Raw genomic sequence first — 23,206 nt, forward strand, 5'->3', positions numbered from 1 at the left:
GTAGCCGGGGCCGTTCGTCTCGCGCTGGCTGAGGCTCTTAAGGGAGCTGGCGCCACCGTCCCGCTCCGACTGGCCTCGGCGGGGCTGGCGGCGGACTGCGAGCCCGGGCGCCAGGGTCCTCCTGGAGGAGGCGAGGAGAAAATTCCTCGCCTCTGTCCGCTGCCCGAAGGAGTCGGAGGGGGTGTCCCCCTGCGCGGGGCGGGCGGTGGACGGGCCTCAGCCCCGCCTAGAGAGGGCCGCGCGCGGCCCGGCCGTTAACGGCCGCTCCCCCCCCTCCACCCGCCCCGGCCTTCTCCCACACGAAAGGCCGCGGCGGCAGTCTTGGCTGGGGGGAAGGAGCGGCCGCCGGCTCCTAGGGCGTTCGTGTAGCAGAGGAAAGGAGCGTGTCCGCCCAGGAGCCGCCCGCTATGCGGGCGGTTACGGCCGGAGAGGCCGTTAGCTCCATCACACGTGTAAAGGGTGCAGCTGTAGGGACAGCGCATCTTGCTAATCACAAACGAGGTGTAAGTATCTTATTAGTTGGTTTTCTTATCCTTTGGCAAAGTGAAAGGCTTCTTGTTTCGAACTTGCAATATTTAAGAGTCTAAGTATAAAACCCTACCTTTAATCGGTCAGGTTTGGCTCAGAAGGCTGATTCGGCAGGAAATCCAGGTGCTCTGCTGGCAGATTAAGATATGCCCACAGAAATTAAAGAAAACATAAATAAGTTTGCCACTTAAATATTTTTAGTAACTCAGTTCAATAAGCTATATTAATAATTCTAAAGTACTGGCTGTTTAATTATGCTAGAGAATGAGCCCTTCACAGCTTTATATTATATTTAAACAAGAAGAGTAGTAATAGGTTGTTAATGACTGTATTACAGCTTGACTGGCGATCTGTCCCAATTGCATTGATTTTTACTTGGAGTTACAGTTCATATTCTCTGGAAATTAAATTAACTAAAGAGAATGAGTACTGAGCACTATATGTGTGTGTGATTGGTATATTAAAACTTAACTGTAGTCTGTCTTTAGCTTAAGGGGTGAAGATCTGCATATCTTGGCACTGAAAGAATAAGGTTTCTGTTTCAGATGTGAGCATTCTAGCTTTTAAAACCTTCATATCCCAAATCTGAACTGAGAAGGGACTGAGATAGTCTTGAAGCTATGTAGGCTGAAAAAGATAACAAATTTGTGAAACTTCCTTGAGCATCTAAGTCAGTTGTTATGGAATCTTCATGGGTAAGTCATGGTAGTGCTTCATTTATTGGTGCTTGTATATTTGGATTGACAGTGAGCTAATACTTTAGAAAGGATCTGTTACAGAGTTTTAATTAAAAGAATTCTCAGACAATTGTTTGGAATGACTTAAAATTACCTACCTATATGTTTCAAGAGGTGTTTATTTGAGAATTCTAATTAATGCACAGTCATATTCTTTTTCTAAAGGGAATTCAGATCCACAAAGTAAAAGAATCCAGATCCAAATTAAACCCTTTTTTTTGACATCCCTACAGCTTCTTATGTAGCCTAAACTAAGAAAGTTTAACTTCACAAAAGTTAAAATCTTATATATTAGGCAAAATTAGTCTGGTATGGTTATTCTACCTATACAGATATTACATAAAGATTTCCCGTGCTTTAACCAATACATCCTATCCAAAGACACAGCAGGGATTTTTAAACTGTTACTATAAAAAGAAACTATTAGTACTTTGGACGTTTATGTCCTTTTTCCATGGATCTCTCAGTGGAGGGTACCAGAAAAATGAGCTCTAATATTTGCTAAGAGAGAACTTCTGTGATGTCAGAACTGACTGGGATAACATTTTTCAGGTTTTAATAAAACAGAAGTGAAAACGCCACTTACATCTGATGTTTAAGTTCCTATAGGCTGAAATTACCTTGGGGAAAATATGAAAAAAAAATAAATAATCTGAAGAACAGCAAGAAAAAAAAAGAAAAAGTTGGCACCCTCAGTGCACAGAGACTGTTGTTAAAATGCCAGAAGCAAATAATGAATGCCAAACTATTTGAAGTCTAAAAGTATTTGAGGAGCCAGCATTATAGAGGAAAAAAATAAAATAGGTAAAACTGCAGGAGAAAGAATCAATGTGCAAACGTTTTATGTTAATGATGATTCAAATAAGGCCTAGAAATTAGATATTTTATTTTTGGAGCTGTCTAATCCATGGCTGATCAATTGTGTGTTAGCATTGCTGTCTTTCATTCTGTTGCCCTGCAGAATGAATGTTTCAGTTTTTGCTGTAAAAATAAATTTCTTAAACCACTGAGAGGACTAACTGGGAGTGTTATCATTCAGCACCAGAGCTGGATAAGCAAATTCTCAGCCCTTCAACTGGACAAGAGAACTGAACTCAGGCCCCCGGGGCAAGTTTTCCAACCTTTAATCTGAAGGGCTCATGCTCTGAAAACAGGCTGGACACAGTACCCTTAGCCACAAGTTTCTGACTATCGGTAGAGCTTAGATGAAAGTTTGTTACCAAGTCAGTACCTGCAGTGTTAAGTACCTGCAGTTCTAAATGTGCCCAGAGGCAAATCTTCCTCTGAAACATACTTTTACTGTGGAGAACATAGGTATCTGTAGGTGGCAGCTGAAATACAGTGTGGCTTTAAGAGATGCCGGAGCTGATCTAGAGGATAGATACTTATGCCAAAAGAAGCAGTCACACTCCCAAACATGTGATTTCACCTTCTCCATTGTATTTGCAGTTGTTTGACCTGATGTAGGTTTTATTTTTATTTTTTTTGAAAGTGTGTGTGTGGGGTGTCTGCTTAGCTAGCTGAATCAGCTTGTTAAGGTAATGAGAATACTATCAGAACCATCACAAGAAGGGGGACAGCAAGGCTGTTCCCTTTGGCTGTGGTGAGCCATGAGATCAGTTCATTTCCTTTGTGAAACTCCATCCTTAGACTGCTGATCTGGCATACTTTTGTCATATATATATATATATATGTATATATATACATATATATACATATATATATGTATTTATATATATATATAAATATATATTAATATATATATATATATTATTAAACAAATTCCCAAGGAAGTGTTTTTGAAGAGGGAAGGATCAACTTAGTGTACAGGTTTCTTTCACAAGGAAAGTTAAAATGAATGAAAAAAAAATCTTATTCTATCTTCAGTTGATAGAGTGATATACAGTCACATAAGGAACAAAGATAGTTGTACTATGGGTTAAACCTATGATCCGGTGCCTGACCCATTAGTGAGTAAAACTGCCTTCTGTTTCTACTGTGAGCATGAAAGTGGAGTTCAGACTAAAGACTCAGATAAAAAGAGGACATCAGTTATATCCTTTCCTAGATACTCTCGCCTTTATCTGTGACTGGATTGATGAAGGTGATTTCTTAGATGCTAGAAGGAGCCACCCTACAGCAGTTGACCAAGCAGTAAACAGCAACTAAGCAGGGTCCTTGGTGCAGCTAGAGGTGACCCCCAGCCTTTCCTTTTGTGTCCTGTTACCCACCTGCTCCTGCCCAGACTCCCAGGGCCCAGGAGCTTGTGTTGGCCAATGCTGTTCATGCCAGAAACTTTGTTTTGAGAAGATGAGGAAAGCCATTAGAAATCCTAGCTCCAAATCTGATCTTTGTTCTGGATACTGTGGCTTGGCCCACTATTATACACATACCAAGCTATCCTGGTCCAACCTAGATAGCTGAAATGAATAGTGCTGCCACTATTACTTCTTCTCTAGAGCTCCCACTAGCAAGAGCTTCAGAGCTGCCTTCCCTTGTCAACTCATCATCAGTACTGTTATCTGGCAGGAAGCAGAGCTTCACCAGTGGCTGGCAAAAGAGGCATCTCCACATACAACCTGGCAGTGGAGGTTTAGGAGGACACTAAGGCTCCAGATTGGACCTTTCTTCTTAGAAGGGCAGCAGTCTTCTGTTAAAGCATCTCAGGCTAGTGTTTTTGTCTCCTTTTCCTCTTTCTCAACCCAGGTTAAGTGTAATGTCTGGAACAGCAGCCTTATCCAGCCTTCCACCCCATTTCCAAAAAGTAGGAGTTAAAAGGAAGTAAAAAGGGGGGAGTGGGGAGAAGGGACTGTAGCTCATGTGGTAGGGTACAGAGATCACCAGGTATTGCTTGATCCATGAAGAGACTAGTTAGAGAGCTCACAGAAGTTAAAATAATAATAATAATAATAATAAAAAAAACTCAGCTCAAATAGCTGGAGGGATTGAATCTGCTCTGCATTGCTTTTCAGAGCGTGAATACATCACCTATTGCATTTCTTCAACATTTATGTGAGGAGATTGTTAAACTTCCTGGCATGTCATAACTCTCTTAAGTAGCTTCTGAGGGATAATAGCATGTGTCCTCAAGCCTGCAAACTGTAAGCCTTTCTGAAAAACACTCCCAACACCCTTTAAGTTACCTAGATAGACAGATATTCTGTCTTCTGAGTGGAAGATGAAGAAATCTCCATACATCTCTGCGCTACAAATGTCACATCTTTGATCTTACATTTGAACCAGATATAAAGCAGCAGGACAGGTTAGAATCATAGTAAGGTTGGAAGGGACTTCTGGAGATCATCTAGTCCAACCTCCCTGCTCAAGCAGGCTCACCTAGAGCATGTTAGACAGGGTTGCATCCAGGCGGGCCTTGAAGATCTGCAGAGAAGGAGACTCCACAACGTCTCTGGGCAACCTTTTTCACTCTCACAGTGAAAAAATTCCCCCTCACATTCAGGCAGAACTTCCTGTGCTTCAGTTTTTGCCCATTGCCTCTTGTCCTGTCACATGGGACAACTGAAGAGTTTGTCCCCATCCTCTTGACACCTTCCCTTCAGGTACTTATAGACATTGATCAGATGCCCCCTCAGTCTTCTCTTCTCCAGGCTAAACAGGCCCAGCTCTCACAGCCTTTCTCATAGGGCAGATGCTCCAGCCCTCTGATCATCCTTGTAGTCCTGTTATCATCCAAGAAAATTAAGAATGGACCAACATCAGTTTCTTGGCAATCCAAACAATACATTTTTACTGAGCTCCAGTCCTAGAACTCGCTAACCATGATTTCAGAAAATGCTTTGCAATTGCAGAGTTGCCCAGAATTGCTAAAGGTGCTTGGGAGAACAGTTTTATAGTCATTGCATTAAATTTTCAAAAATAGGCATTAATATTTTTTCTGAAAGGAGAACGTTATTCTTTACTTATCCCTGTTCATGATATGTAAAAACAGGTGCAAATTATGCTTCAAAGATGGAACTGATTTATCAGCAACCACAGCGCTTTGCATTGTATATTCTAAATATATACAATCTCTTTCTTCTTTTCCTTTCCTTCTGAGTTTTTCCAGATTAGACATAGTGGGGTTTTGCAAAGTCCCCTGGCTAGCACACTTTTCACATACTGTGAAGGCAAACAAATGTTAAACTGTCTATACACTAACAACATAGATGGTCATATGGATGAATAAGCAATCCTTGAAAACAAAAAAAGATTTTTTTTTTTTAGCAAGACAAGGCAAATCTGAGAATATAGAGAGCAAATACTAACCTTTTTTCATAAATTTTATTTCCTGGTCTTCATATGAGTTTCATAAAGCAATTATCAGGAAATGTTAATTGCAAGTACCAATAGCAAAACATTTTCAGTTCAGAAGCAGGTTACAGTGAAACCTGTTTTAATGATCAGAAAAAAAAAAAAGAGAGTAACTTTCTGTCTAGGAAGTCACCTTTAAAGCAGGTAGCGGGTGGGCTGATGGAAGCAGACAAACAGAAACTTTAGAAAGGCTTCTTTAGCCTTCCATAAACTGAGCCTTAAATACTTCCAAAAGAATTTTCTCTGCAGAGCACACGTTTTGTGATATAAAATCAAGGAAGTCTTGAGCAATTTATATAAGGTAGGCTTTAACTTCATATTCAACTCTACTAGAGCACTCAGGGCTGTGAAGCCTAAGTGGAGGCTTCATTTGTAATTAGCTTGTGATAGTTGCCTGTCACAGAATAAACACAACCATCTTTGAAAGCACTCCGGGCAGCTGTCCATAGTGTTCTGTTAAGGAGAACAGGCACACAGACAACACCAGTCCCTTCTGGGCAGTATAGCCTGTGGTATTCTAACAGAGAGAAAGCTAACTTCACACACAGTTTACATAGATGTAGGATCCTGTCAGTACTAAACAGCACATGCCAAATCTCTTAAGAAAGCTCTGTAGCTGCTCCGTGCCTCGGGACTGTTGGTATCCATTTACTAGCATGTATTAATGCTGTAGGTTTCAGAGTCAGCTTGGTCAACAGATTCAATTTAATACAAGTGACTTAAAGCTGCTGTACTATCTGACATTGTTTGTTGAGTCAGTGTAACTGACTTCAGTAGAAGGTAGTAGCATAATACTGACTGCAGCTATGATTTAGATCAGAGCTGAGGGCTGAAGAAGCTGCATAGCATACCCCATTACATGACCTGGAGCATACGTGTTGTTTGAAACTGTTGGAAGAGCTACATCTTCCTTAATCTCTTCTGCAAGTCCATTGGGATTCTGCGATATCTGTGCAAAATATTGATATGGAAAACTCTGCAGGGATATCCAAAGGCCATGGTTATACAGTTGCTGACTGCTACCCTCTTATCTACTGCTGTACTGAAAAAATAAAGAGTGAAAGGTAGTCTTTTTGTAGTCTTTATCTACCATATGTCAGTTTATAAAATTCTGAGAGAAAGGACTTAAAGAAAAGTGAAAAAAAAGGACTTTTTTTGTAGACAGTGATTTCAATCCTATAGGTATAAAAAAAAATCATAAAAATTTAACTCGTAGATTCTGGGATTCAGTCTGTTCTCAGACATGTGAGCACAGCTCTGTAACTTCAGCAACAATTCATGGATATATCTCTGGGTAGAGTTCACCCGTCCAAGTTTTTAGATTATTAAGGTTGTGCAACATACACAAGGTAATTTCTTTAATCTCACACTAACTAGGGACCTTTCTTTCATATCATCAGGCTTTGGAACTACATTGTGGCTAGAATCACATCTTATTTGTGCAAATCACTGCCAGAAACTCATATGTAATCTTAATGGAATGTGTAGAGATGCCTTATTTGTTACAAAAAAAAGTGCTGCAGAAGAGCAAATGCGTAGGCAACAATACCTTGACAAAATACTACTTCATGAAATTCAAGCATCCAAAACATAAATTCAAGAATTCTAAACATTTCTAAATCATAAATTTAGCAATGTTACAAAAGCAATTTAATAAGTCTTATATGCATCACCATTTCTTCTACTCTAGCTACAGTGTTTAAAAAATATGAATGAAGCTTTTTTTTGGCTTTGCTCCACCTACCCTAATTATCTTCACTGTCATAATGATAACTCTATTTAACTTAAAATTCAAAAAAGTTCAAGTGCATCTGCTTGTGTTACGGAAATCTTCTCCGAGACCCTGCAGATAAGAGCCAAAACCCACGACTGTACAAAAGAAGAGGCAGCCAAAGTTTGTGCTTATAAGGTTAGGAAATGGAGACCCTCATGATGGCAAAGGCTGGAAACTCACCGTCTACAGATCTGCAACTACAGGCAAGGTACATTGCCCTGGTAACAGCAGAAGGGCTGGGAACTGTGCCCACAGAAGCAGCCAAGCCTGAACCATGCAGGAACACCAGGAGGAAGCGGTGAGTGATAGTAGCAGGAGACTCCCTGCTGCAGGGCACAGAGGCCCCCATCTGCCAACCTGACCTGCTGTGGGAGGTTTGTGGCTTGCTGGGGTCTTGGCTATGTGACATTGCAGAGACACTGCTGAGGCTTTGCCAGCTGTCAGTCTGTTACCTCATTGCTTTTCCACATGGAGGCAACTGGTACAGCCAGAGGAGACCTGGAGCACATCAAGAATGACTACATGGCTCAGGGGGTGAGGGCCAAAGGCATGACGGCCCAGGTGTTTTTCTACATTTAAACATAAGAACTCCCTCCTCCACACTCTAAGGGGTTCAAAGCCTGGAACTAGTTGCCCAGAGATGCTGTGGAGTTCCCATCCTTGGAGCTGTTCAAAACCTGACAGGACACTGGTCTAAGAAACCTGCTATAGGTGACTTTGCTTTGAGTGGGGCAGGAGTTGGACTAGACAGTCTCCAGCGGTCCCTGCCAATCTCAAATTGTCTGCAAGGCTATGAGAAGAAAAGGTGCTTTCTTGAACTGAGTTCACTAGTTCAATCATTCTTAACCGGTAAGAAGCTTGGAAAAATACTTTTCACTTAACTTTCTGTAATAATGGAGACACTCCTAAGTCATTCTCAGAAAGTCATTCAATATCTATTAGAAGGCTTGCTGTATTATTATTACTTGCTCAGAACATATATAGTCAATGCAGGTCTACTAATTATAGCTGTTTTTTTTTTTTAACATGTATTCTTTCTTGCAAGATCTTTAAGCTACTTCAGTAATGTTTTCCATTATTATCTATCTTTTTCAAAGTGAGAGAATCTAACAGACTAATTCTTACCATCATTGCCAAAATTGTTAATTAGAGAGAACCAGCAACACTTTCTGTTTGATTACAACTTCATTGAACAGTATTTGAGGAAACATGATCAACAAGTGAGACTAGTGTTACTAGTTCAAATAGGAGAACAAGCATGAGCAATTTCATTTTTTTCTGTTCTTCTACAATAGAAACAATGCTTGACTTCCATCAATCTGTGTTAAGATCAAACAGCATTACTGGCAAGGAGAGCCTAGCTGCCAATGGCCTGGTTAATGTTGCAGCAAACAACGTTTGGAATAGCCCAGTAAATCATATAAAGTAATACTTTCTACTAACCTGATTGACGCATAGAATATCAAGCATATTATCGTCAAGCTAAGTACAACAATAAGCTGATCGGCAAAAAGCTGTGCTTGAGAAATCTTGTTTTATTTGGGTACATGAAAGTCTCAGTGAATTTGCATCATTCTCAGCAAAAAAAAGGCTAATCTTATAGGTTTATATTTGCCCAAAGAAGTTGTCTGTTTGTCAAACTGCTTTTTCCACTTGCCATAATATTTTTCGTCAATTCGTTGTTCTTTGTGTGGTTCTGTAATGTCCGTTACTCATCTAACCTACTGCAACTCTGTACTAAACAAAGACTAATATGTATATTGTTCAGGGGAAAACAGCACATGTGGCAATAGGATGGCCATTTGACTTTGATACTCCATTTGATAGTATTTTTCAACTGAGTTTGGTTGTCAAATAACTAGATGTTTCAGTGTAGGCTATTTACATATCAACTCACATTAGTACTTCTGCAGGATGCTAAAGATGCTGTATTCTTTGTCCTCTTTTTCAAGCAGACGTTCATAACTCTGCAACTACACCCTGAACTCAAAAACACAACTAAGAGTCTTCATGAAAAAAAAAAAATCCAAACATTAAAACAACAACTGCATAAAGCAGTTTGAGTTTAGGGAATTTTTGACATCCATGACTTCAAGAAAAGTTTGAGTGAAGGTACAAATGTTTAAAATAATGCTGTCATTTAACTGTAGCTAGCACCTTTGGTTCTCGTGGTTCTCATTAAAGCATACAAGCAGTGTGTTTGGTGTTTGCATAGGTGCTTGAGAGGGGGATATATACACAGGGAATAAACGTGCCTCTTACAATAAAAATATTATTTTTCTTGTGAATTAAAATGAGACAATTTTCAAATGCTTATTTCCTACCACGTTTCAGAGTAGACTGCCTGTTCAAAGTGACTTCTGAGAATTCTGTTATTTTTCTTAGTTTTTGCGCAGACATGTGCCAAGTCAGGTCAGTATATTTTTCTGCCTCTTGTAATCAGTCAGGAATTTTACTCAACGTATAAATTCATGTAAAGAGGCTTGCTCAGTTCTACAGGTCACCAAAACCTCAATTCTGATGGTATGAACTGCTTCTCATCAAAGTGGGTTATTAACATTAAATCATAAAACAACAGCATAAATCTTGCCAACATCCAGAGTTATTTCAAGGCATTTTATTTTGGAGTAAAACTGCACATAGAAGTGGGAATTTAGAAAGCACCTACTTTATTCAGATTCACATCTGAACTAGCTTTCAAGTACAGACACAGCCGATGAGGTTAACTTTAAGCATTTCACAGATTATAGATCTCATTCTCAAGCTACAGTTCTTCCTAAAGGCCAAAAAAAAAAAAAGCTTTCCTCTGCTTCCCATCATTATACTTCTCAGATTTATCAAGTATGCCTTACTGTGATTATTTTAATGAGATGGTTGTGTAGTAGAGGCAAACATCTTGCAGAACACAAACAATTCTATGAAGTCCTTCAGTCAACATCATCTGTAATCTCAAAAATGAAGTAAAATGCACTTAAAAGATAAGGCCAGTTTTCTCTCTCTGCCCAGAACCTTTTTGAAAAGATTTTTCTAGCATAAAATTTTTCTATTAGTGAATTATTTCTACCAGCTGAAATTTTAGCTCAAACCTTAAAATCCTAAACATACTGAAATGAATGGATGAAATCTCAATTGTCATGTTGACAGGTCTTCAAATATCCTGCCTCATTTACAGCTGTAATCTATAAAGGCCATCACTGTTAAATTGAAACAGTTGTGAGATTTTTGCATCTGATCTTTTTGTTTATGGCAATCACATGAAAAAAGGTTAGGACTATTGCATTTAGCATAGCAATATAAGTTAAGAGTCAAATCAGCAGCTGTTGAAGTGTGTTTTATAAAAGGAATTGCCTTTTCCCTGTAAAATTGTGCAAATAATCAAAGCTAGAAGAGTGTTACTTAGCTTTCAGTTCTTTTAGAAGTTATTCCAAAGTAAGATGGAGTTAGCTGACAACCAGTAGCATTTGGTAGTACTTTTATCTCTGGATTGCATGTTAACAGCAGAAGATCATCACTACCACTGACAGACTGGGAAAGCGAGTCAAAGCAGGCAAAAGGTAGATTTGGAAACAGAATCTGTATCCAATTATCATTTCAACACAGCATTTCCTCAATCACTTAAGAAATCTGTATTTGTTTTCCAGGCAATACTGCTTGGATTACAGAAGCATGTCTGCTTCAAAAGGATTTTTTTTTTTTTTTTTTTAAAGACGACCCTCTTTTAAGCTATATGCAAGTTCCTGTAACTGAACAAGAAATTTGACGAATATACATTTAAAATCAGTAGTGTATGTATGTGTAGGAGAGGAAAAGAAAGTATTTTAAAATTCAGCTTTTTAATTTTAATTAATTTTTTAATAAAGGCCCCTCAAGCTGTGCCCCCACCTGAGCTGGTGGCTGGCCCAGAAGAGCTCTGGTCCCTAAACTTTGCAATACAGCTTGCTGAGCAGAGGAGAGAGGAACCCTCCCCCAGCCCAGGGACCACAGTAATTAGGCATCACCTGGGGTGGAGAGCATGCAGCACACACAGCCTGATAACACAGCACAGTGGCTGCTACTGATGCCTGGGTTGGTAAAGTCCTTAACCTCAGAACAGTTTGTGTATTTTAATCCATTTCCTGTTTAATGCAGAAAGGCAGGGGCCCAAGCCAGAGGACATCCCCTCCCTTCCAGAAGTGCCCGAATTACTACATTATAGGGTCTTGTTCTCCATCTTGCTTCTCTCAGACAAAGGAATTTGTACTAAGTTTTCTACCTCCTGATAAATTCTTAAAATATACGTTATATTATTACTTCTCTTTAATCGTATCACAGTTGCTGGCAGAAGCATATAGAAGAAAACACTTTGTCTTCATATGAAGTTTTATCATATGAAGTATTTGGGGCAAAAAAAACCCAGTTTTGAACAAGTAAGAGGAAATCTGAAATAATTCAGTCATGAAAGTTTACTTTCTTATGAATTAATTGTGTAAGTAACATCAATAATGGATTAGCTTTAAAAAAACCTAAAAGCTACAAGATTTTTTTTTTTTTTTGATTATCACAAAGAGGAGGTTTAGAAGAAAAGAATTTGTTTTAAAAAGCATCAAACAGGAAGGTTATCATTATGTAAATTTAATTATGAATGTATTTTTATCTGTTATTACTACAGGTCTCAACTAAGTTTTGCAAACAAATACTAACATTTTATTTGTAACTTATGCAAAACCAGTATAAAATAATATTGTTACAAAACAAATTGATCTCAACATTAATGCAAAAAATCTTTCAAAATTTTAGTGTTTTGGTGACATGTTAAAAAAAGCATCAGTATTAATGCTGTAATTGAATAATTACAGTGTACTATTCATAAGCCACAAGTCACTTACTCCAGAGTTATTTCCATTGTTTAAATCACCAACTGTATTTTCACAGCTTTTAGAATTAAAATGCAAGAGAAAAAAAAATATTTGGAGAAAATAAATTTGGGAGAGTATCTGGAAAATACCTGTTCCAGCATAGTTTCTAACTTTTGCATGCATTCAAACCAACCATCAATCATTTTACATTACAGCTAATCATTTAACATTATCTCATTAGCTAACTATTTCATTTTTCCCAGGATTAAATAATATGACAACTAACCAGCTATCAAAATTTCTCTCAGTATTTATTGGAAAACCTCACTTTCTCAGAAGAGGAGCCATGGCTTTCAATGAAGTAGTGTCGGCAGAAACATTCTCAGCAAACGTATCTTCTCCTTGTTCAAAATGACTAGTGATTATGTTGTTTTGAGTGGAAGTTGTTGCAAACAAAAATCAATCAAATATGCTAAAATACTATGATGTCAGGAGCCTTTGCATCATACTTTCAGATCATGCATTTTACCAGTGCATACTTACAATTCAGTAGAAAGCTTTCTCCCCCGTTTTCTTCCCCCTCAATGTTTCTCTTGCAAATCATCAAAATCAGCAACTGAACAAGAACATCTCTGTAGAGCATCTACTACCAGTTCCACTATTAACAGTCATTCCTTAAGTAGTTTATCCAAATCAGTATTTTCACAAGTCTTGCAAATGAAAGTGAATATTCTGTCACCATTTTTAATTTTGCTAGTGAGGAAACATAAATAGCTAAGCAATTTGCCATATCCAGCTATATCTCCGGAAATGTATTAAGTGCAGAACCTTATTTCACTTCATGTTAGGCAGCTGCAATATAGATGTTTAAGCTACTGTGATTGCAAATGTTACAATTTTTCATGCCCAGAAGTTTAGAGCACGCTAGAAAAGCCCCATCATTTCAGTAATACACACTTGCATACAGAGCTGTCCTTGGCCATCTTGGAACCATTGCCAGCCTAGCTGCATGATACTACGCTCCTGCATCTTTCCATTACATCTCTGAAAGTGTCCTCTCTCAGCCATTAAGATACACCAGCTGTAAGTTAACTGCACGTTTCATAGCTCTTACACTGCATTTGTAGTACATGGCACAGTGGGAGCCCAGTTTCGAGAGAGGTGCACAGATGCTGCAACAGAATCTTCTGGGCACGTTCTGAAATCTGGTTTAACCCAAGTCAGTGTCCGATGAAAAGGTAAACTGTTGACTAATGAAATAGAGTAGCAGATCAAAGGCTCAGTTGCATAGGAGTCAGGCACACCTACAAATACCCCTGAAATGAGAAAGAAAGTAAATCTGAAGTCTAATGCAAAAAAGACAAAGACTCCAGAAGAGTCCACAAGGGTAAAATGAGGGGGCAGGAGAGGGGGAAGCCCCTTGAAGGAGGGGAGAACAGGTACAAAGAAACATCGGGAGGGACCCCGTGCTCCAGGGTCATCAGGGCTGTAATTCAGAATCCGTATTTTTTCCTGTAGAGAAAACATTCATAGTAAGTTAGTCAGACTGATACATCAGATCATTAAAAACAAACAAACAAACAAAAAAAAGACTATACAGTTTAATTGCATTAATACATTGTCAGGTGGTTTCCAAGAAAACTGGATGTAAAGCTGTGTTACCTTTCCCTTGAAATTTTGTGCCCAGCTCTTCACTTTACCACGTAACCCTTGTATCCTGTCAGCAGAGCACTCCCTGTTCCTCATGCCCTGCCTTCTCAGCTATTGAAGCAATTTGCATCAGACATAAAAAGATTACATATCTTTTTAGGAAGGAGCCACTAACCAACCAGCCCATAGCCTCCTGGAATTTCTTGGATACTCCCTGGCCATACAAACAATCCAAGCAGCAGCAAGTTTCCTTCTGCTCTCATTTCTGTTTTCTCAGTGAATGAAAAATAGAATAACTCACAGTCATACAGAGCAGAGTCAAAGCAATACAGCATTTTAATTCTTTGGATAAATACTTAGCCTAAGACTAATGTCTTAGCCTAAAGCTCGTATATTCAAATACCTTTATGAGTAAAGCAGTCCTGCAGTGCAATCCGCTAGAGCAGACCTCTGGGCACCAAGATACAGGGAGCCAGAAAACACAAATAAGCATTTACTGATAGATACTGATAGAGGATAAGGTCCTACAGAAACTATGGAAAAATATAATTGTGTTATGGAAAGTTTCCTGTAAGTTAAAAAAAAAATCAGTTACACACAACTTTAAAGAGCATTAGTTTATTATCTATTCTCCATGTGTTACTCAAACAGTCTAATTATATACAAAAATTTGGAATGTTGAATAAATGCTGATCAATAAAAACATTTCATAGCTGTTGACAAGGGAATATTTCTAAAAAATAATCATAAAAGTTTAACTGTGTTGCTTATTGCTATGTTTGTGTTCATAGAATGCTTTCAAGTATATACATGTCAATTTTAACTCCAGTCCAAAAGAGAAACTCAAAATATTTACACAATAAATATGTGGGAGATTTCATTTTTTCCACTGTATCAGTTGAACTGATTCTTTAATGAACTATATAGAATAGAAAGAATTAACAGAGTTTGCATCAACTCACTGCCATGCTGAGTAACTTATGCTGCTGATGTATTTTATTCTATTTAAAATGTAGTTTAAGATGCATTCAAAATGAAAAGTGCTGATATGGTTTCTCCTCCTGCTGAATCCTGGCTGGACTAATTCAGGAGACATCTTCCTCCCACTCTCTGTAAAATCATCTAGATTGACATTTATTTATTTACCTTTACACACAGACACCAAAGGAACAAACACATTTCAACCCATTACAGACTCCAAGGTTTACTGAATAAAATCAGCATAATCAACATTTTATTTGATGATTATTAATTTGCTAATTTACTGAAGACAAACTTTGGCCAAGTATTTCCCCAAGAAGTACTAAGCTTCTTGCTGTAAATCTCTACTTCTGCACTTCTACCATAGCCAAGCAGTTTTTGGTAGCATTTTCCTGCAATACATAACTTTGCAAACTAAGTGACGCAATATAGTTTAAAATTTCTGTTAACATTAAAGCAAAGTAGAATACAGTATCATTTCTTAGTGATATATTTAAAATGTTCTGCAAAATGTATATAAAGTCCATCCAAGATCAGTAAAGAATCAGTTCTGCTTTTTGAACTCTTTTCCCTTCCCAAAGATCAGGTTATGTATAAGACCAAGTTAATTCAGGACTTGTCTGTATGCATTCCCTTTAAAAGGCAGTGTGTGATAAAAATAACGTGATTAGAAGTAATGAAGATGTGATGTGAACATTTTGCATTTTCAATAAAAAAATATAAACTAAACAACAGACATCTTAGAAGGGGAACACTGAAGCCTGCCATTATATAGCTATGTTTCTCATTCTTTTCTTTAGAGATTAACAGCACACAGAAAATACGTGAATTTTATCAAAATACACCACATTTCTGCTAGTATATCAAAAAAATCATTTCCTATGTAAATATTACTGAAAATCAACTAAAATTAAAATATACAAAGAGTTGTTAAAGGGTTTCAGTTAAAATTAGAACTATACACAGTACAATAAGCAACAGTTAACATCTCTGAAAGAAGTGCAATAGTATTGGAGTTCACTTACTGCCTGATTTTTACCGCTAGCTATATATAATTCCTTTCTCTTCCAGCTCATTTTTTCCAAAACCAAAAGGAGGTTGGTGATTTTGCTAGCTTTATTAAAAGCATTTGTTTTTGTACAAAGTTTTTTTTTAAAAAAAAAAAAAAGCAACCAGAACTAGTTCAAACTACCAACTCATATATAATTAAAAATTAACTGCAATAACTAAATATTGCTCCAATGACAGGCTAATCATTAGCCCCGATTAAAAACAGTTACTGGTCTTCTATGGCACTTTTCCCTGGTCCATAACAACCGTGTATTAATTATCACTGCAGATTATGCAGTCTCTATTCAATTACAAAGGAGAAAGAAAACTAACGTTTCTGGTAAACAGAATTAATAAAAGCATAATTGAGTATTTTATACAGTAATAAGGAACAAAGGCAGCCTGTGGTAAATCACTTATTAATATAGTTAGAAACCCTTTAATGACTCTGAAGTGTCTAGTTCACATTTAAAGTTACCTGTAGGAACAGCCCTTTAAGAAACATCATTACGAACTGGTGGGTTGCAAGTACGCCCTCCCTTTGCTCCTCGGCTCCCCACAGCAATTCTCCATCGCTACTCAAAGTTTCACAGACTTGCTTTGGTTACCTAGCTCCACGCGTATGGTTTCCTTTTTGATTAACAGGGTAATGCAAAGGCCAAACAAAATCAAGATGACGTTTATAACCTTCCTATATCATTCGTATGTTTTCAGATGTATTTTACAGGCAACAATCTTAAAAACTGGCCATTTCAGTTTCATTTTTAAAATCTGTAAGATTAAAATGGAGTACATCTCATAAAGATAAAAGCATCACCATTTGCACAAATTGGGGATTTCCATGGCAGAGAAAAATCTCTGGGCACATTTCCACAGTACAGCTGAAAAAAATATGTATGCAAAAAAACCAAACACAACTAAACTTGAATCGCATGTATGCGATTGCAAATGAATATTCAATGACTACATTAAGAACAAATCCTGTAGAAGATCACAAATTTGTAATTATAGTCTTCCTAAAAAAAAAAACACTGTAAGCTTTTATTGCATTTTCTATTGGTAGACATACACTCCAAAACTAAACAGTTTTTCTTCTCTCTTGATTCCAAATTTAGATAGTAAATAGTTGTTTCACCTGGCCTTTATTCCATCCCACCAGCACCACCTTCCATCCACCCATTCATCTATACAACGTGCACATAGCAAAGCCAACCAAAGTTTCATACCTCCTGTCCACATCTACAGAAGTGGTTTCACTAACACATTAATATCTGGTGAATAAAAATAAAGGCAATAAACAGCTACAGGACAGACAGCCCTGCCATCTGTCCGTTGGCTACAACCTAGGCTTCTCAAAGCCTTGCACAAAGTTTAGTAATGTGTATGAATTATCCAAAAATAAACCTACCATCTGTACAAAAAAACAACACAGGTTTGTTCTTGGAGTGATCCTTAGATTGCTATAATGCTTAAAAACAAGTTTATTCACCATATGCATTTCCAAAATGATTTCCTGCACGTTCTATACAGTGGTTTTTCCCCCCTTTAACCACAAGTTCAATATTTCATCTGTACAAATTTTGATCATAGTTCAAGTCCCTTTCATATATAAAAATAGTCAAAATATTCAGTTCACCAGAAGTCCTTTGATGAATTTGTTGGCTTTTTCCCCATATCCACAGTATTTATGAAGAAACCTCTCGTACAATGATGAGTTCCACTGCATTCTGAAAAGTCTTTAGCAAAGAAACTGCTTGTCCATGATCAATATTGATGAAGCTGTAGCCATTAGCCTAAAAGAATTGAAAGGAGTTTTATATTTCATGGTAGTTTATGAAGCTTAAACTACGACTAAAATAACCAATATTTTTAATGAACACAGGCAATAAAATATTGTAAATTACCTATTACATTATTGATGAGTAGAACATGCTGCAGGCTACAAGAAATGAATCTATTTCCCTAGCCTTGGAAAATGTTACCCCAAAGATATTGAATACATGAGCAAATAATTCTGTCTAATTCCTGTTACTGTATGGAGGTCTGGAAGTTTCCCCCACCAGATGTCTACACCAGTAAGAGAATTAGGACCTGTAGCTGGCTTTCTTTCCACTAGTAAGAACAAACATGTACAGAATTACTTAGTTTAATTATTTATCCTGAAAAATACAATCTTCTGGTTGGAACAACTTGATCTTTGTTTAGCTTTTTGTATGTTAGCTGGCTTTTTCTTATGTTGGAGGAATACAGGAATGCTGAAAACATGCTGTGTTTTCAATATGCTTTCATTTTCAAAACTGTTCATGCTAGGTTGCAATTTGAGCTGCTATTTTTTTTTTTTTTTTTTTTTTTTTTTTTTTTTTGAGAAAAACTGAAATGCAGCAAGTCTAACTCTATAAACATTCTCCAGGTAGGAATGTGGCAAATAATTTTATCATGAGACTAGCTCGCCAACTTGAAGCGTGGCTACAGCATTGTTTGAATGTCCTGTTAACCTGTTTCCACAGGCGCACAAAGACTTCTACAGTCACCCTGTGCATTTCCTTGACCCCCCCCCCAACTCATTAGACAGTTTCACACAAGTCTGGCACAGAAGAGGTCTGAAAGGTACCAACGCCCTAGAGAAGAGCTGCACAACCACAGCCCAGAAGGCGTTTGCTCTCCTGCCCTGGGAAGGCTGGGATCTCCGGCTCTCCTGGCGCAGAAGGGGCAGCCAGGAGGTTCATGCTGTGACCTCCAGGCTATGCTCAGCAAGTGGGGAGCTTCTGCCCGTGCTTGCCCATCAGCCTGGGGAGAGGCAGTGAAGATGGGCAGGAACTGCAGGATGGAGGGGGTGTAAAAGCAAGGGACAGCTGGGGAGAGGGGATGTGAGGGGCAAGGTCTGACGCTCAGATGACGTGTTATTCAGAATACTGCATGGGAGTGACAGGTTAAGCAACTGAGCGACTGTAAAATCCTCATGAGCATGCTCACATTTCATCTTGAACAACAGCTTTAGGACTATTTTTTGTCTTCACAAGTGTGGAAATGGTCAGAATTTAAAAGATGAGCCAACTGTTAATGCTTCAATCTTTTATCACCTATCCTAATGTTAGCTGGAAGGAAACTCAAAGCATCATCCCAGCATACAAAAATGCTTCTGGAAAAGATACTGGTATCCTTTCTGTTCTTGGAAGAAAAGCAAACTGAAAACGAACTGGAATGTTAGACAGGCTATTTAATTAGATGACAACAGTACCTGAATTATTTTATCTCCAGGCTGCAATAGCTTAGATGCTGGTCCTTCTGGTTGCACTCTGGTTACAAATATACCCTTGAAAAATAGAGGTGGAAAACATTTCACAGTTTACTTCACAACTAGTATGGTAGCATGAAACTGATAAAATTCAAAACATTGTTTCAATTTTCCATTTCAAGTAGAGAAGCATTTAATACTATTGTACAGACATATTTGCTTTTGTGACTGCCATCCTTTTCTGACATCAAATCAAAGAGAAATGCTTTTAAAAAAGTTCTGAAGGGCAAATTTTAATCTGTCTGATGTTTAACTGAAGCCTTTGTTTTTGTGGCAGATGTATACATCAAGATGAATTATCAACCACTAGAAATAAGGTTGTAGGGTAAATCATACTCTCTTTTAAGAGGCTTCGTAAATGTAAGCCCCGTAATTCACTTATCTGGAAACAGTTGCCTGATGTCTGGAAGACTATAAAGAACACTCAGCTAGAGTCATCGTCTGGATTGTCACATGGCTGCAGTGCTCACCTACCCTCTTGATTTGCCGTAGTCATACTTCTCTACTTCTCTCCTACCAGCTCCTGCAGTTTGGTTTTTGTTTTGCTTTTAAACACCGAAAACATTTACTGATCAGAATGATTTTAAACAGATGCATTAGTATAAAATACTCACATCATCTTCAGGTTTGAACGGATTCCCTCTACCGCCAACTCCTCCTGATATACTAAATCCAAGCTCAGGATCCTTGTCAATTCTCACTCGAATCTGAATGTTACAATCAAAGTTAGAAGAACTAGCTGAAAACTTGCACCTGCAACTATTACAAAGTAATTTTGATGAAGAAAAGCTTTTATAGAGAACAAGTTTTTGTGTAATTTTCTTTCTCCTTGTTCCTTCCAGCTGAATTTTACCAAATCTGGTTCCTGTTTCACACTGTCCCCCTTTTCTCTTGCCAGAAGAGTGAACTAATAAAGCTATTTTACACAAAACTTGGAGATTCTCATTCTAGTACAGAATGAAAACAAGGAGCTCAAAATTTTCTATAAAACCAAACAATCACAGAGGAAACAGCCTGTCTCCAGGAACAAAATAAATGGTGCTCACAGTGAAAAGACCACAAAGAGGTATGCAAATTTCTTACCATGATCCACAGGCAAAATTGATAATTTTCAGGCATGCATCAGACACTCAAGACTTTTTTAATTCTGACTTTTGTTTAGGGTTGCATACTATTATATTTGCAGTTTACTGAACCATTCTGGATAGCAAAGAACCCTGAACTGCATTGCTACTTTGCATTTTTTTTCATTTATTACGTACACAGTGAGTTGGTGATCAATAAACGCAGCAGAGAAAGAACATCCATCTCAGAAAACACATGGAAGTGTAGATTTCTGGTATGTTCTTAAAAAAATCTACCACATTTAAATCTCTAACTATGTGCACATAAACAGAAAAAGCGCTCAAAACGAGAAGTTTTCAACAGCAGAAAGGTTTCAACAGCAGAAATGCACGGAGCTAGCACTGTCTTCTGCTGGAGTTAAATTCCTAAACAATTTCAATCACCATCTACAGAGCAGCAGTAATGGGGAAAAAAAAAAAAGTAATCATTCACTGCTACTGACAGACAGAACTCATATATTCAAGTTACATTTTATCCTTACCTCTTGCTTTACCATTTCATGGCCTTGTCTGGGAGAACACTGCGATTGTGCATAGGGAGGTTGGTGGGCAACTTTCAACATCAGATAATCAATTAGTTGTTCTCTAGATGGATGTCTTGCTACTGATGACTGAGGAGGGAGATGGTGGACTTGGCTGTAGTTTGCCTGTGGTCTTTGAGGCTGGCACATCTGTCCATTTGTCAAAGGTATCTGAATAAAACATGAATGCTCTTTAAATCATTTTATGAGCAGCAAGCCTCAATTCTTCCTTAATTATTTCAGTATTTCTTATGCTTAACTGCTTTTAATTTTAGAAGCATTACTAAAATTACTATTCTGGATCATGTACAGTTGCACTCAACTTTCACTGTGGTCATCAGCTCCGACCTCCTGAGACTATATCTGAAAAATAAGAACTTTGAGCACTAGTCTGCTAGAACAGACTAGATAAATTCTTCTTTGTATATGTATATGTTTAACTGAGTTATCACAATTGTCTTTTTCTGGCAGTACATCTAACAGTATTGCTATTTAGATATTTTTATAACTTTTACCTCTAGTGCATGAATTTTCAGAAATTTTTGTAACAATTTCAGTAGATCATACACAACTTTAAAATCCCACACAGCTAACAAACAGAAATTATATGCTCACGGATCATCTTTGGGTGACCACAAGAAAACCTTCTGAGCAAATTCATACAGGTCAAGATTTTAATGTCAAAATTGTAATAAGAATATTTCCAAAAAACACTATTCTTTTGTTAGAACATACCTCTTAGATTTGGTACACTGACAACAAACAGTAAAATTCACAACTGTAAAGACATACAGAGCACTCAAATCATTTCACTACGAATGATGCTGCAGGCAACATTTCTTACTGAAACCTTCACTTTACTGTTTGGCACTGGAGCTCTGTGTAGAGATGGGCAGGTTTTCCCCTCCTCACCAGAAGGCCTCAGGCACTTACCCAGTTCAAACAGTTCATCTGTCTGCAGAATTCCCTCACTCAAAAAATGCTAGAATTGAGTTACACATTTTTTCACCTACTTCCATTATCTCACTAGTTACAGAATAAAAAGATATTAAAACACTCTAATTCTCAATATGAAATAGGCATGCAAATTTCAATCTTTAACCATGCTATGTGAACAGACATATCAGAACCTGCTCTGTTAACATGCATTTCTATATCAAAGTGATTCTGAAAGGTGGGATTGAGGTTGGAAATATTTTTTCTGACCTTATTTACAAATCAGATGCATTAAAATTACAAGATTTTCCACTGCCTTTTCTGAAAAATCTAAAACTTGATGGGAAAGAAACTATTGATTATTGCATGGTCAAAGATTGAAAGTTTACACAGGCCACATATATCAACAACTGTGCTATTTCCCAGTATTAAACGTCTGTAGAAAGGCAAGTGAAGTTAAACATATGTTAAAACATATCTATTGCTACATCATAATAAATTACAAAGATCCATTTATTTTTACTGTAATAAATCATGCCTGCATAGATGGCCCTTAAAGATGCATACAGAATGTCATCCTACAAGATTTAGCTAATTACCATTAAATTTGTTGTGATTTTTTTTAAAAAACCAGTTTCGTTACCTTTGATTTCCTAAAACCATTTGCCATATTTTGATTTCCACTTACAGTAATGTCTTATGCTTTAAATTTCTTTTTTCAAAGTCCCTGCTGAGGAAAAATGAAAAACGTCCCCCCTCCTCCCATACTTAGCAACTTCTGTCTTCCAAAGAGAGAATGCCATGTTGTTTATGCCACCTTAAATACTGGTGTGAACGCTGAATCCTGTTTTATGTTTTAAATAAGCCCCAGTTCCAAATGCTGTCTTTTCAGCAAATGTTTCTGTGGATAGCAATATATTCTAGCTATGCTGTCACGTAGCTAATTACCTGCAGAGCTACTTTCTTCATGCTGTCTGGAGGAACATCTTTGAGGCTAAGTGTGGCAGAGGAGTAATTCTGCTGTCCTGAAATGAATACCTCATCTTGGCACTGTTCTCCTGGAGTAGAAGCCTGGGGATGCTTTAAACAGAACGAAGAAGTAAAGAAGAATGTCTTCATATGTTAAAACTAAAGAATTTTCTTTTTAAAAAAGAAAAAAGCCACAAGTAAAGCATTTTAAGGACTTCATCGTTCTCTCTCTTATACGAGTAACTAGCATATTGTTTATGTAGAAAATGAAAACTTTGCCAGCCAAGACCTCATACCCATAAAATGTTGCTGCATGTGCACAAAAGTTTGCAACTGCAGAGGGGCCTTTGATCACCAATACGCGGTTAAGAAAAGCTAATACATGTTAAAGATTGCCCATTCAAGGATCCACAGGGTTAACAGAAGTCTTGACTTTATGCTGCTCACTACGGATACCATACCATCACTCGGGATGCTTAGCACTAAGGAATTGTT

At 37.7% G+C, this 23,206-nt stretch overlaps 1 protein-coding gene across 6 annotated transcripts in view; it reads right to left on the reverse strand.

Moving 5' to 3' along the window:
• Positions 1–15,023: 15,023 nt before the first annotated feature.
• The window catches only part of ERBIN (erbb2 interacting protein), a 114,509-nt gene continuing 106,326 nt past the window's right edge, over positions 15,024–23,206 (reverse strand). For all 6 annotated transcript variants that reach the window (XM_062598979.1, XM_062598978.1, XM_062598976.1 and 3 more), the window contains 5 exons: positions 22,691–22,822; positions 20,768–20,977; positions 19,776–19,868; positions 19,105–19,179; positions 15,024–17,659 (listed from right to left, as the gene is read on the reverse strand). In XM_062598979.1, coding sequence (XP_062454963.1) covers positions 17,552–17,659; positions 19,105–19,179; positions 19,776–19,868; positions 20,768–20,977; positions 22,691–22,822 — 618 coding nt within the window. In that variant the 3' untranslated portion in view covers positions 15,024–17,551. The remainder of the gene's footprint in view (positions 17,660–19,104; positions 19,180–19,775; positions 19,869–20,767; positions 20,978–22,690; positions 22,823–23,206) is intronic.

This window comes from Rhea pennata, chromosome Z, assembly GCF_028389875.1.
Source record: "Rhea pennata isolate bPtePen1 chromosome Z, bPtePen1.pri, whole genome shotgun sequence".
In the NCBI taxonomy this organism is placed as follows: Eukaryota; Metazoa; Chordata; class Aves; order Rheiformes; family Rheidae; genus Rhea; species Rhea pennata.